Source organism: Phacochoerus africanus, chromosome 2 (assembly GCF_016906955.1).
Source record: "Phacochoerus africanus isolate WHEZ1 chromosome 2, ROS_Pafr_v1, whole genome shotgun sequence".
NCBI classification, from domain to species: Eukaryota; Metazoa; Chordata; class Mammalia; order Artiodactyla; family Suidae; genus Phacochoerus; species Phacochoerus africanus.
Window position 1 is genome coordinate 124,113,693 of NC_062545.1, and position 14,673 is coordinate 124,128,365.

Sequence of the window (14,673 nt, forward strand, 5' to 3'; positions counted from 1 at the left end):
TCTATCTATTTAAGGATCCACTTTATGAATAAGTAGTCCTGACTTTATAACTGGAATAGAACCCTGAGCCACTTGTATAATTTAATTGCCAGCAATATAATATGAAAAAATGTATAATTATAATCTAGAATATAGCATACTTCAGCATGCTGGCTCTAAAACTTATTTTAGTAATTGTTTCAGTAATATAAAAGCAAATTTCCTTTACTGCCTATATTTAGTGGTAGCTTACTCTAGTAAAAAAATAAGGGCTCTTGAATTCAGAAAACTAAAATTTTAAATCTGGTTTTCCCAGTAGTTAGTGTGAGACTCTGAGCTAGTCAAAAATCTCTCTTGAGCTTCATTTATCTCTAAAGCAAAATAAAACAAAACAAATAACAAGTAAAAATAACATACATTTGCTTTTTTCCTAGAGTTGTTATATACTAAAATGGCATGAGTAAGATCCCTAGTAAACTCTGAAATACTATGCAGTTGTAATATGGGATTCAATGTAGTAGAATTAATATCTGGCTTTCAAAAACAAGTTTATCCACTTAGTAAATGATGTGACTTTGAATAATTATTTACCTCTCTAAGTCTTTCATAAAATTTTAAAAATTATCTGCCTCATGTTTATTGGGAGTTAAGTTGAAAATGCATGTAAAGTTGTTTGTTTACATGGAAGTCGGTATATAGTAAGTATTCAATGGATATATCTATCATCATCATCATCATCATCATCATCATTATATTGATGGGAATATAGTATTGATGAGAATACAATGTTCCAAAAATGGCCTGCAAATATATAAGCTAATGATAAAAGTTTCCCTAACGGTGTTTAATTAGAAGAATCATAATAATGATATATCCTTAGTGTTTTAAAAATTGTTCTTGGAACTTTGACTCCCACAAAGATTTGGAAGGCTGGAAAGAGCATCACTTCCACCCTTACAAATAGACAAGCCACATATAACCTACAAAATCACAATTCTTTTTAACTCATCATACAGAGTACATGTCAAAGTAAAGAATGTTACCAGGGAAAAAGAGAGTAATTATATAATGATAAAGTAGTCAATTCATCAGTATAACAACAACCATAAATATTCAGATGCCTAATTAAAATGCTTTGAAACACATTTAATAAAAGCCTCTAAAACTTAAAGGAGAAATAGACAAGTCCATAAATGTAGTTAAATATTTCAACACCTCATTCTCAATACTGGTAGAATGTATAGAAAGTTGGTAATGATACAGAATGATGTAGATGATTTGAGCGATACTGTTAACCAACTTGATGGGTCTAATTAACATTTATTAAACATTCCTCCTAACAACAGCAGCATACACATTTTTTCTCAGGTACACATTAAACCTTTACTAACTATATTCTGGGCCAGGAAAACATCCTAATAAATTTAAAAGAATTCAACTCATACAAAGTATGTTTTTAGACCACAAAGGAATTATATTACAAACAAATAACAGAGAGCCATCTGGAAAATCTTCAAATAGTTGGTAACTAAATAACATACTCCTCAGGAATTGTAGATCAAACAAGAAGTCAATATGGAAATTGAAAAATATTTTGAACTTATTGAAAATGAAAATAAAGATTAAAATTTGTGGGATTTAACTCAAGCATTATTTGGAAATTTAAAGCAATAAATTGCCTATTTTGAAATAAAATTTCTCAAAAACTATGACCTCAGCTTCTATGGTAGGAAACCAAAAAAGAGAAAGAAATGAAAACCAAAGTATGCAGAAGAAAAGAAACAATAAAGATCAGAGAGGAAAGCAATGAAAGGAAAAACTGAAAAACAAAGAAGGAATTTAAGAAAATGTATTCAAAAGCTGGTTTTTCAAGAATCAGTAAAACAAGGTAATGGAAGAGGAATCAGAAGCCTGTGTTTCATAGAGAGTAACCATAGCAAAAACAAAACCCAAATACAGTTTAAAACTTGACCTAATATACTCAAACCCTTAAAGCTCATGAAGGAAGAGACATACCTATTCCCAAGCATAAATACTCCATATCTCAGGCTTTGCTATACTATTAAATATGTCTATGTCTCAAAGAGAAATTATAAGACACAAAGAAGGAATGGAATCGGTGCATTGTTGGGTAAGAAAATGTACAAGATAATGCCAAGTTGTTTTCAAACTGGATGTACAAATTACTCTCTCATTGTGAATGTATAAAGATTCCTAGATAATTAATGACTCTAAGAAGAAATCACAGGGGAAATTAGAAAATACCTTGAAACAAATGAAAACAAAACTACAACATACCAGAACTTATAGGATCTAGCAAAAGCAGTGCTAAGAAAAACTTATAGTTTTAAGAACAGCAAAAAAACAATATCTCTTATCAACAACTTAACTTTACATATTAAGGTTCCAGAAAAAAGAACAAACAAATTGAAATCTGAGTTAACAGAAAGAAGGAATTAATAGATTAATAGATTAGAATGGAGATAAGTAAATTGAAAAACAGAGAAAATCAATAAAACCAAGTTAGTTCTTTGAGATCAGAAAAACTGACAAACTTTTAGCTAGACTAGTTTAAAAAAAAGAGGATTCAAATTACCAAAATAAATGAAAATGGGAACATTCTATCAGCAAAGAAATATAAAGGACTATGTGTACTCTGAACAAACATATGAGGACAAAATGGATAGCCTTTGTAAAATGGAAAAATTCCTGAATCATAATTTTCCAAGACCAGGTAATGTAGAAATAGGCAATCTGAATAGACCTATAACAAAGAGATTGAATCAGTAATCAGAATCCTTCCAACAAAGAAATGCCTTGGACCAGATGACTGCACTGATGAATTCTATAAACATTTAAAGAAGAATTAACAGTCCTTCTCAGAGGGAATTCTTTCCAGCTCCTTCTATGAGGCCAGAATTACCCTGACAGTAAAGCCAAAGATACTACAAGAAGAATGAATCTGCAGACCATTATCCTCTTATTGCATGTTGATGCAAAAATCTTCAACAAAATACTAGAAAAACTAAGATCAACTATATATTGAAAGGATTATACAGTCTGAACTGTGAGATTTATTCCTGGAATGCAAGTATGATTTAACATTATGTTAAACAGCTTGATCTTATTAACATATTAATAACATCAGCTGAATATTCAACAGCTACAAGATACATTGTCTTTTCAAGCATACCAAAACATGTGTAGAAATTTTCCATACCATTGTGCTAATCACTCTCCTGTGGAGGTATGTATGATGTGGACATTAAATTGAACCGTATCAATCAAAGACATGTTCTGAAACTTTCTGTTTGAATAAGTTTCTTCATACATGTTGAGTGTAGATTGTGTAGTTGAAAAAAACCAACTTTCTTAACTAATAAATTATGTATAATCTTGTTTCTCACACAACCCTAAATCTTAGAACCACTGCCCATTATGTAAATGATCAAGAATTAACATTATAAGTATTATTTCTGTTAGTATCTCCTTTCATAAACTTGTTATATAAGCACGACAGCTGTTTTAGGAGTTAGGAAACTTAGATTCTAGCCTGGCTCTCACTTACTTAGCTGCCTGTAACCTTAAATAATCATTAAAATACAGGGGCTTAATCTAGGTGATATCTGACTTCCATTTTAGGTCTAAGATCCTATGTATTTATGAATCCCAGCTCATTTAGCTTGCTAATTTCATATAAAACTACCACTAAATTTGATAATCTTTGGTGTTTATTATCAAACATATTAATGCCAGCATATGCTTCTACAGTTGACATCATAAATGAATTTGTACTCTTTAGTTCATCTTTATTGCTTAATTCATGGATTCGGATTCTAATTTATTTCTTCATTGCTTAATAGAGTAAGAACACAAGTTGTTACTTTAGGACTTTACTATAATTTTGATATTACTGTTATCTACAAATATCTTCCTTTGTATTCTATTTACTTTGATTTTAGTTTAGCTATCATGTCACAGTTTTATTAGTTATGGCTATAGCTGTCTCATCCCAGTAATTGCTTTAATTTTATACTGAATTACTGATGATGAAAGAGTTGGAATGGTTACAGAATAAAAATAATCAATGACTAAGTCATTGATTGCCTTTTGCATGCCAACTACTGTACAATAACCTTCATTCATTCATCGAATATTTGTGTGCTTTCTGTGTGTCAGGCATTGTGCTGGGGGCTTGAAATACAAAGTCAAACAAACATGATCCTGTCCCTATTTAATTTTAAAATACTATTTTAAAGTATGTATATATTATCTACTTTGGGCAGGTAAGGAAACTAGGACTTGACTACCTTGCTCAGGATAACACAGCTAATGAATGATGGAGCCAGAATTAAAAATCAGATCTACAGGAGGCCAAAAACCCATACTCATTCCACTATAGGAATTGATCTGCCCTTTAAGGATAGGTAGAATTACTGACATTATGTAAGGAAATTCTGATTTTAAATTGCAATATTAATTATTTTAATTCCATATTTTATTTTTTAAGCCTGACAGAGAAAATCAAGATTTCCTGTTTGATAGAATATCAGAAAGTTATGTGGCACTTTTTATGAGTGTACCTCAAAGTCGAAAGGATACATTCTTTCAGGTAAACATAGAAACTAACTTGTTATGCTAATTATTTTTATAGAAGATGAAATATACAAAGTGATTTTAACATGTGTGAGAACATATTTTGTTACTTTGAAAGGAAGATTGCCTGAGGTAGATTAAATAACGGTAATTTTAAAAAAGTTATTGCCCCCCCGATTATTGTTTTCTACAGACTAAAAGCCTTATAGAATCTCCTTAGTGTGGTATAGATATTTTTTTCTATTAACTTTTAAAAACATTTTTATTGAAATATAGTTGATTTACAATGTTGTGTTAGTTAGGTGTACAAGAATATACATACATTCTTTTTTAGATTCTTTTCCATTACATGATATTTAGTATAGTTACCTGTGCTATATAGTAGGTCCTTATTGTTTGTCTATTTTATATATAGTAGTGTGTATATTTTAATCCTGAACTCCTAATTCATCCCCCCTCTTCTGCTTTCCCCTTTAGTAACCATAAATTTGTTTTCTATGTCTGTGAGTCTATTTCTATTTTTTTAATAAGTTCATTTGTATAATTATTTTTAGATAACATATAAGCACTATCTTAGGATCATTTGTCTTTCTCTGACTTGCTTCACTTAGTACGATAATTTCTAGATCCATTCATGTTGTTTCAAAGGGCATTATTTCATTCTTTTTTATGGCTAAGTAACATTCCACTGTATGTATGTACCACGTCTTCTTTATCCATTCATCTATTGATGAACACTTAGGTTGCTTCCATATCTTGGCTATTGTAATAGTGCCACTATGAATATTGGGTGCATGCATCTTTTTGAATTATGGTTTTCCTCAAATATTTCCCCAGGAATGGGAATACTGGATCATATGGTAACTTTATTTGTAGTTTTTTAAGGAACCTCCATACTGTTGTCCCTAGTGGCTGCATCAATTTACATTCCCACCAACAGTGGAGGATTCTTTTTTGGCTCTACCTCTCCAACATTTATTATTTATAGATTTTTTTGATGAATGGCCAGTCAGGCCATTCTGACTGGTGTGATAGCTCATTGTAGTTTTGATTTGCATTTCTCTAACAATTAGTGATGTTGAGCATCTTTTCATGTGCCCTTTGGCCATCTGCATGTCTTCTTTGGAGAAATGTCCATTTAAATCTTCTTCCCTTTTTTTGACTGGGTTTTTTGTTTGTTTGTTTGTTTGCTTGCTTATTTTTATATTGAGCTGTATGAGCCGTTTGTATATTGGAAATTTACCCTTTGTTGGTCACATCTTTTGCAAATATTTTTTCCCATTCTGTAGGTTGTCTTTTTGTTTTACTTATGGTTTCCTTTGATGTGCAAAAGTTTTTAAGTTTAATTGGGTCCATTTGTTTACTTGTATTTTTACTTCCATTACTCTAGGAAACATATAAAAAATATTACTGTACTTTATGTCAAAGAGTGTTCTGCCTGTGTTTCCTCTAGGAGTTTTATGATATCTAGTCTTACATTTAGGTCTTTAATCCATTTCATGTTTATTTTTGTATGTGATATTAGAGAATGTTCTAGTTTCATTCTTTTACATGTAGCTGTCCACTTTTCCCAGCACCATTTGTTGAAGAGATTGTCTTTTCTCTGTTGTGTATTTTTGCCTCCTTTGTCTTAGATTAATTGACCATAAGTGTATGGGTTTATTTCTGGGCTTTCTATCCTGTTCCATTGATCTATATGTCTGTTTTTGTGCTAGTAGTATACTGGTTTGATTGTAGCTTTGTAGTACAGTCTGAAGTCGGGGATCCTGATTCCTCCAACTCTGTTTTTCTTTCTCAAGTTTGCTTTGGCTATTTGGGGTCTTTTGTGTTTTTATATGAATTTTAAAATGTTTGATTTTAAAAGTGTGATTTATCACAGGGATGCAATAATTTTTCAATATCTACAAATCAATCAATGTGACACACTACATTAACAAAATGAAAGATAACTATATGATCATCTCAATAGATGCAGAAAAAGCTTTGGATAAAATTCAACATCCATTTATGATAAAAAATCTCCAGAAAGTGGGCTTGGAGGGAACCTACCTCAGCATGATAAAGGCCATATATGACAAACACACAGCTAACATCATACTCAATGGTGAAAATCTGAAAACATTTCCTCTAAGATCAGGGACAAGATAAGGATGCCCACTCTTCCTGTTTTATTCAACATAGCTTTGGAAGTCCTAACCACAGCAATCAGAGGAGAAAAAGAAATAAAAGGAAATCAAATTGTAAAAGAAGTAGTAAAACTCTGTTTGCTAACATAATGCTATACATAGAAAATCCTAAAGATGCCACCAGAAAACTACTAGACTCTTCAAGGAATTTGGTAAAGTTGCAGGCTACAAAATTACTATACAGAAATATGTTGCATTTTATACCCTAACAACAAAATAGCAGAAAGATAAATTAAAGAAACAATCTCATTTCCCATCACATCAAAAGGAATAAGATACCTAGGAATAAACCTACCTAACAAGGCAAAAGACCTATACTCTGAAAACTATAAGATGCTGATGAAAGAAAAAGAAGACAACACAAAGAGATGGAAAGATATGCCACATTCTTAGATTAGAAGAATCAGTTTTGTTAAAATGACCATCCTACCCAAGGCAATCAACAAATTCAATGCCATCCCTGTGAAATTGCCAATGGCATTTTTCATGGAATATGTATAGGTATTTGTTTACATGTTAATAGTTTGAAAACTATTGATTTATTCTAAGTATATTATTGATTTTTTTCTTATCTAAAAATTGTCATTTTTTTACTTCATTAAGCATCTTTTGATTCAAGAGGACTTAAATTTGTACTATGCATAAGTTATAAGCACCTGTTATAGTAAAGAACAGTGAACAAATTGATGAAACAAATGTTTATTTTACTATTTATGACATAATAAAATTTTACTAAAATAATTTATGTTCTTGAGTAATGCAAAATGAAGATAGGAGAAATTTCACTGTGTATTTTAAAATGTAAATATCTAGCATTGCAAATAGAAGCCACAATTAAATTCTTTGTTGTATCAACATAAGTCAGCAAAAGTTCTTATGGGTAAAACCTAAAATAAAAAGCTAAACGTTCTTCATGATGAAAACATAAACAAACCTAAAACTGTTGAATATTTATGTTCAATCTTGATCTATTTCACAAACATACACATACAGAGTTGTAGAAGGAAACCAGTAGTGAGCTAGGAATAAGGAGGCTCAACTCCATGTCTGGAACCTGCTCTTAATTACCTGGGTGATCTTGGAAAGACATTCTCTCAGTTTCACAGGCAGTTGTCCATCAGATGAAGAGGTTTATCAGACCCATGATACATGAGTTGTTTTGTAGAACACTGATGTTCTGAAAGACTAGGATTTTCTCTAATATTTATTTTATTTGCAGGAAAAATTAGTTAATAGGATTTTGGGTAATTAAATTGTCTAGAGGTGAGAAAACCATCTATTTCTCCTATCCATAATCTTTCACCTAGTCTGTCCTTTTATAGTGAGCATGTCTAGCCTATCTACATGGTTTGATGGAATCAAGCAAGCTTTAACTGAGGGCTCTTAAGAAAAGGATAAAAGATCTATTTAATGTGAACAAAGAAGGAAGGAGAGTGGCACCACTGCATATCCCCAATTCTATAATTTCTAGTCCTACATTTATGATCCAGATGTTCTCCTTTGGCATAGATGTGCCTTTTGATAGATGTATTTATTATCCTTCTCAAAGCATGACTTAATTTGTTTAAAGTCTCTGTTTTTCAGTGACTTTTTCCAAGGAGAAATTAGAAGTCTTTTAACCAAGATTCAAAGCCTCATCTGAGAACAAAGAAAATAATACACCTTAGTTATTTCATCCCTTGACTTGTGTTCAGTCTTCTTAAACCGTGCTCCCTCTCCCAGTTTCTATGCTTGAGAACCAGGCTTCTTTCCCTACAGGTCTATTACTTCTAGAGCTGTTTAAGTAGAAATTGGAGCTTCATCTCTCATTGACTAGTTTCCATTATTTTTAACTCATTCAAACAAGTAGGGATTTTTTTACTATTGGCTCATCTGATTTATCTTACCAAAGAAAGAGAAATCTATTATTTATGAATCAAAAAATTATCTTGGAGTTCCCGTCGTGGCGCAGTGGTTAATCCGACTAAGAACCATGAGGTTGCGGGTTCGATCCCTGCCCTTGCTCAGTGGGTTAACGATCCGGCGTTGCCGTGAGCTGTGGTGTAGGTTGCAGACGCGGCTCGGATCCCGCGTTGCTGTGGCTCTGGCATAGGCTGGCAGCTACAGCTCTGATTAGACCCCTAGCCTGGGAACCTCCATATGCCGCAGGAGCGGCCCAAGAAATGGCAAAAAGACAAAAAAAAAATTATCTTCAAGTCTCATTGTTCAGTACAGATTAACTGGATCTAAGCTTATTTAGTATTGTTTTTACTTCACTTCTTCCAATGTCATACAGTGATATTCCTTCACTTGACACCCTGACACTTGATTCTTTTTCCTGTAATTACTGAAAGGTAAGATACGCGCAGAAACCTTTTTCACTTTGTTCAACATTTTAATTCTCCTCTAATTACTGGAAGGTGAGATATGCACAGAAAACCTTTTTCACTTTGTTCAACATTAAATATTAGTGTGCCTTTATATACCACAATTATAATATGTGATTGTTTCTGGTAGTAAAAAAATGTTCATGGTTCATTCAACAAAATTAAATATATCAGTATATTATGGCATTCTCTCTTCACTTATCCTCATCCCCAAATTATGGAGTTCTTCAAAGAATACCATCATTTACCAGTAAATCTGAGTGCTATAGGTTTAAGTGGCTATATTAGTTTCCTTTTGCTGCTGTAGCAAATCATCACAAACTGGGTTGCTTAAAACAACAGAAATTCATTGTCTTACAGTTATACAGGCCAGAAGTCCAAAATGAGCGTCGAGGGGGAAAAAAATCAAGGTATCAACAGGGTCAGTTTCATTAACAGACCCCTTAAAGGGAGAAGACTTTCCTTGCCTTTTCCAGTTCCTTGTGGCTGCCAGGGTTCCCTGACTTCTCTTTATATCACTCTAATCTCTATTTATGCCATTACATTGCCTTCTCTTCTACAGTAAAATTTTCCTCAGCCTCCCTCTTAGAAGGACTTACGATTACATTAAAAACCCACTGGGTAATGTAAAGTAATCCCTCCATCTCAAGATCCTTAATTTAATGATACTTGCAAAGCCTTTTTCTATAGAAATGAATATTTACAGTTGTCAGGACTTAGGACAGTAACCTCTGAGGTCCCTTCCAATTCTAAAATTTTACATTATTTTCAAGCTATTAGGTGCTAAGTATTTGTAAATATTTATCTGAATGCAGAATACCAAAATAGCAAATAAAAATATTTTAAATCTTTAATATATAAATCTGATATCTTCCTGTGTTTAGTTACTCCTTAAGAGAAACTTAGCAGTTAAATGACTTTACATCTAATAGAATACTGGTAGTACCATATATTTGCTGATATCTGATTGTGGGTTTCTACTTGTAGTTGTATTAACTCACCTAAACAGGCTTTAATTACTTAAAAACTTAAAAACATGCTTTTTATTCTGACCACACACACAAAAAGTGATAATTATGTGATAGAGGTGTTAGCTGATGCTATGATGGAATCATATTGCACCTTAACCTTACACAGTGTTACATGTCAAATATATTTCAATTAAAATATATACATATATACTTTTTATTATCATGGCCTGAAAGAGGGTGTTCTTTTTCTGAAAGAGAATATCAATTGCAAGTTTAAATGAAATGTATAATCATCGAACCTTATCTTAATTGTTAACTTCATCTTTTATCCAAATTAAACTTTTCCACCATGTGCTAACAAAGAGTAAAATTGACAGACTTTACTTTTAACTCTTCTTTATTCCTATTCCTCAATCAGAGATTCAGAGAAGAACTAAATGGCCAAAATTTGCAAGCTGTAAGAAAAAAGGGACATGTATATTTCACAACTAATAATTTCTTTGCTAGTTGATATATATTATATGAAATATAAAATCATTCTGAGTCTATTTTTGATAGGTGTATCCTGATTGTTTGACACAAGCTATCTATGCAACATTCCTAGAAGCATTTCCAGAATCCAGTCATCTCTTTAATGATGAATTTAAAGAAGATCTGGGGAATAACATTTTTCTTTGGATGTCAGGTAATGACTGTCATTTAATCATTATTTTGTTAAATAAAACTTTCGGATTGCAGTATTTTGTTTATTCTAGTCAAAAAATTTATAGTTCTTTCTCTTACAAAACATAGCATATTGATGTCTATGTTTCAAAATAATAATGCTTATTTGATGTCTTCTAAAAATAGTCATACTATTTTATATTTGGCAGACAAATATTTTAAGCTGCTTTTTTGGTTGGTGTTTTTATAGCAAATAATATTGGGTAAATTCTATAGACAACTTATTTTCTTGTAGGACATAAAATTATTAATCAGTGAAAATTTATTTTTTGAATCATGTAGTAATAGTAGTAGGACTCAAAGGCTAAAGGGAAGTAAAATTCTGTACTAGAGAATAGCTAGAGATTTAGACACTTGAGTTTAAAATTAAGGTAGAGTTTCATATTCTTTTTGAAATCTTTTTTATTCAAGTTAGTTTTATCATCAAGTGTTGAAGGTTTCCTGAGTATATATCATCTGAAAATGCAGCATTAATACTTCTTTTGCAATTTTTAATGCTTTTAATAGGTTTATATTATGTAATTCAAGAAGAACATATGTGACATATGGAGATGAGCAATAGCAATGAGCTAGTATATTTATAAGGAAATGTTTTAAAGTCCTTTGGTAAAATCCAGTGGGAGTGTCTACTTTATGCTCTTCTTATAGATTTTCAAAACATTCCATATGCAAACTACCTGAGGTAAAGGCAAGAGCACTAATATAAATACTTTATCCTATTTAAATATCAGAATGGATAGTTTTAGCTGAAATGAACAAAAACACTTTTCTTTTATAGGATGTTTTACAAGGCTATGATTGGTAGAATTAATCTAAGGATTGAAAATTTGGTAGTTTCTCTTATTCTACCTTACAGTTCACTAATTCTTTCTTCTGTCCCCCTTAAGCTCATTCTTTTGATTTTTTTATAATTTTTTGTTAAATTATAGTTGATTTACAATGTTGCACCAATTTCTACTGTACAGCAACATGGCTCAGCCATACACACACACAAACACACACATGTATATATATTCTTTATAGATATATAGATGTATAAACATATAGGTATATAGATATATAGACATAGATATATGTATATAGATATATAGATATATATTCTTTTCCCTCACACATGGTCGATCCCAGGAGATTGGATATAGCTCTCTGTGTTCTGTGGTAGGACCTTGTTGTTTATCCATTCTAAGTGTAATAGTTTGCATCTAACAACCCAAAACTCCCAGTCCATCCCACTCGATCCCCACTCCCACACAGCAGCCACAAGTCTTTTCTCTATGTCTGTGAGTCTGTTTCTGTTTTGTAGGTAAGTTCATTTATACCATATTTGAGATTCCACATATAAGTAATTTCATATGGTATTTGTCTTTCTCTTTCTGACTTACCTCACTTAGTGTGAGAATCTCTAGTTGCATCCATGTTGCTGCAAATGGCATTATTTCATTCTTTTTTATGGCTGAGTAGTATTCCATTGTATATATATATACTACATCTTCCTAATCCAATCATCTGTCCATTGAAATTTGGGTTGTTCCCATGTCTTGGCTATTGTGAATAGAGCTGCAATGAACATGCGGGTGCATGTGTCTTTTTTAAGGAAAGATTTGTCTGGATATATGCCCAAGAATGGGAATGCTGGGTCATATGGTAGTTCTATGTATATGTTTCTAAGGTACCTCCATACTGTTCACCATAGTGGTTATACCAGCTTACATTCCCACCAACAGAATTTGTTATTTGTGGACTTATTAATGATGGCCTCTCTAACTGGTGTGAGGTGGTATCTTGTAGTAGTTTTGATTTGCATTTCTCTGATAATCAGTTGTTGAGCATTGTTTCATGTGCTTGTTGGCCATCTGTACGTCTTCCTTGGAAAAAGGTCTGTTCAGATCTTTTGCCCATTTTTCCATTGGGTTGTTTGTTTTTTGCTGTTGAGTTGTGTAAGTGGCTTGTATAGAGATTAAGCCCTGGTCAGCTGCATCATTTGAAATTATTTTCTCCCATTCTGTAAGTTGTCTTGTTGTTTTCTTTTTGGTTTCCTTTGCTGTGCAAAAGCTTGCCAGTTTGATTAGGTCCCATTGGTTTAGGTTTGCTTTTATTTCTGTTGCTTTGGGAGACTGACCTGAGAAAACATTTGTAAGGCTGATGTCAGAGAAGGTTTGGCCTATGTTCTCTTCCAGGAGTCTGATGGTGTCTTGTCTTATATTTAAGCCTTTCAGCCATTTTGAGTTTATTTTTGTGCATGGTGTGAGGGTGTGTTCTAGTTTCATTGATTTGCATGCAGCTGACCAGGTTTCCCAGCAATATTTCCTTAAAAGACTAAGTTTTTCCCATTTTATGTTCTTGCCTCCTTTGTCCAAGATTAATTGCCCATAGGTGTCTGGGTTTATTTATGGGTTCTCTATTCTGTTCCGTGGGTCTGTATGTCTGTTTTGATACCAGGACCACACTGTCTTGATGACTGTGGCTTTGTAATATTGCCTAAAGTCTGGGAGAGTTATGCCTCCTGCATGGTTTGTTTTCCTCAGAATTGCTTTGGAAATTCTGGGTCTTTTGTGGTTCCATATAAATGTTTGGATTGTTTGTTGTAGTTCTGTGAAAAATGTCATGGGTAATCTGATAGGGATTGCATTGAATCTGTAGATTGCTTTGGGTACTATGGCCATTTTTCCGATATTATTTTTTTCCAACCCAGGAACATGGAGTATCTTTCCATCTTTTTACATCCTTCTTTAATTTCCTTGATTAGTGTTTTATAGTTCTCAGCATATGAGTCCTTTACCTCCTTGGTCAGGTGTATTCCCAGGTATTTGATTTTTGTGGGTGCAATTTTAAAGGTTATTTATTGTATTTTAGTATTCCTTTTGTAATATTTCATTGTTAGTATACAGAAATGCGACTGATTTCTGAATGTTAGTCTTATGTCCTGCTTCTTTGCTGAATTTGTTGATCAATTCAAGCAGTTTTTGGGTTGAGTCCTTGGGGTTTTCTATATATAGTATCATGTCATCTGCATACAGTGACAGTTTTACCTCTTCTCTTCCTATTTGGATGCCTTTTATTTCTTTTGTTTGTCTGATTGCTGTGGCGAGGACTTCCAGTACTATGTTGAATAACAGTGGTGAGAGTGGGCATCCCTGTCTTGTTCCAGATTTGAGTGGGAAGGCTTTCAGCTCTTCTCCATTGAGTATTATATTTGCTGTGGGTTTGTCATGAATGGCTTTGGTTATGTTAAGGTATGTTCCCTCTATACCCACTTTGGCAGGGGTCTTGATCATGAATGGATGTTGGACTTTGTCCAATGCTTTTTCTGCATCTGTTGAAATGACCATGTGGTTTTTGACTTTTCTTTTGTGAATGTAGTGTATGATGTTGATTGATTTGTGCATGTTGAACCATCTTTGTGCACCTGGGATGAATCCCGCCTGGTCTTTTTGATATGTTGTTGGATTCGGTTGGCTAAGATATTGCTGTGAATTTTTGCATCTGTATTCATCAAAGATATTGGCCTATATTTTTCTTTTTTGGTGATATCTTTGTCTGGTTTTGGAATTAGGGTGATGGCATCATAGAATGTCTTTGGGAGTACTCTTCCTTCTTTGACCTTTTTTTTTTTTTTTTGGCTTTTTGCCTCTTATAGGGCCACTTCCCATGGCATATGGAGATTCCCAGGCTGGGGGTCTAATCAAAGCTGTAGCCGCTGGCCTACGCCAGAGCCACAGCTACGCGGGATCCGCGCCGCATCTGCAACCTACACCACAGCTCACGGCAACGCCGAATTGTTAACCCACTGAGCAAGGGCAGGGACCGAACCCACAACCTCTTGGTTCCTAGTCGGATTTGTTAACCAATGCA

The 14,673-nt window shown here is 33.0% G+C and overlaps 1 protein-coding gene across 4 annotated transcripts in view; it reads left to right on the forward strand.

Annotated features, from left to right (window-relative positions):
- Nucleotides 1-14,673, forward strand: part of FAM227B (family with sequence similarity 227 member B) — a 217,606-nt gene that overhangs the window by 22,714 nt on the left and 180,219 nt on the right. For 3 of the 4 annotated variants that reach the window (XM_047766406.1, XM_047766402.1, XM_047766403.1), the window contains exons 9-10: nt 4,490-4,591; nt 10,657-10,783. In XM_047766406.1, the coding sequence (XP_047622362.1) occupies nt 4,490-4,591; nt 10,657-10,783 (229 nt within the window). The remainder of the gene's footprint in view (nt 1-4,489; nt 4,592-10,656; nt 10,784-14,673) is intronic. The other variant, XM_047766405.1, reaches the window with a different exon arrangement.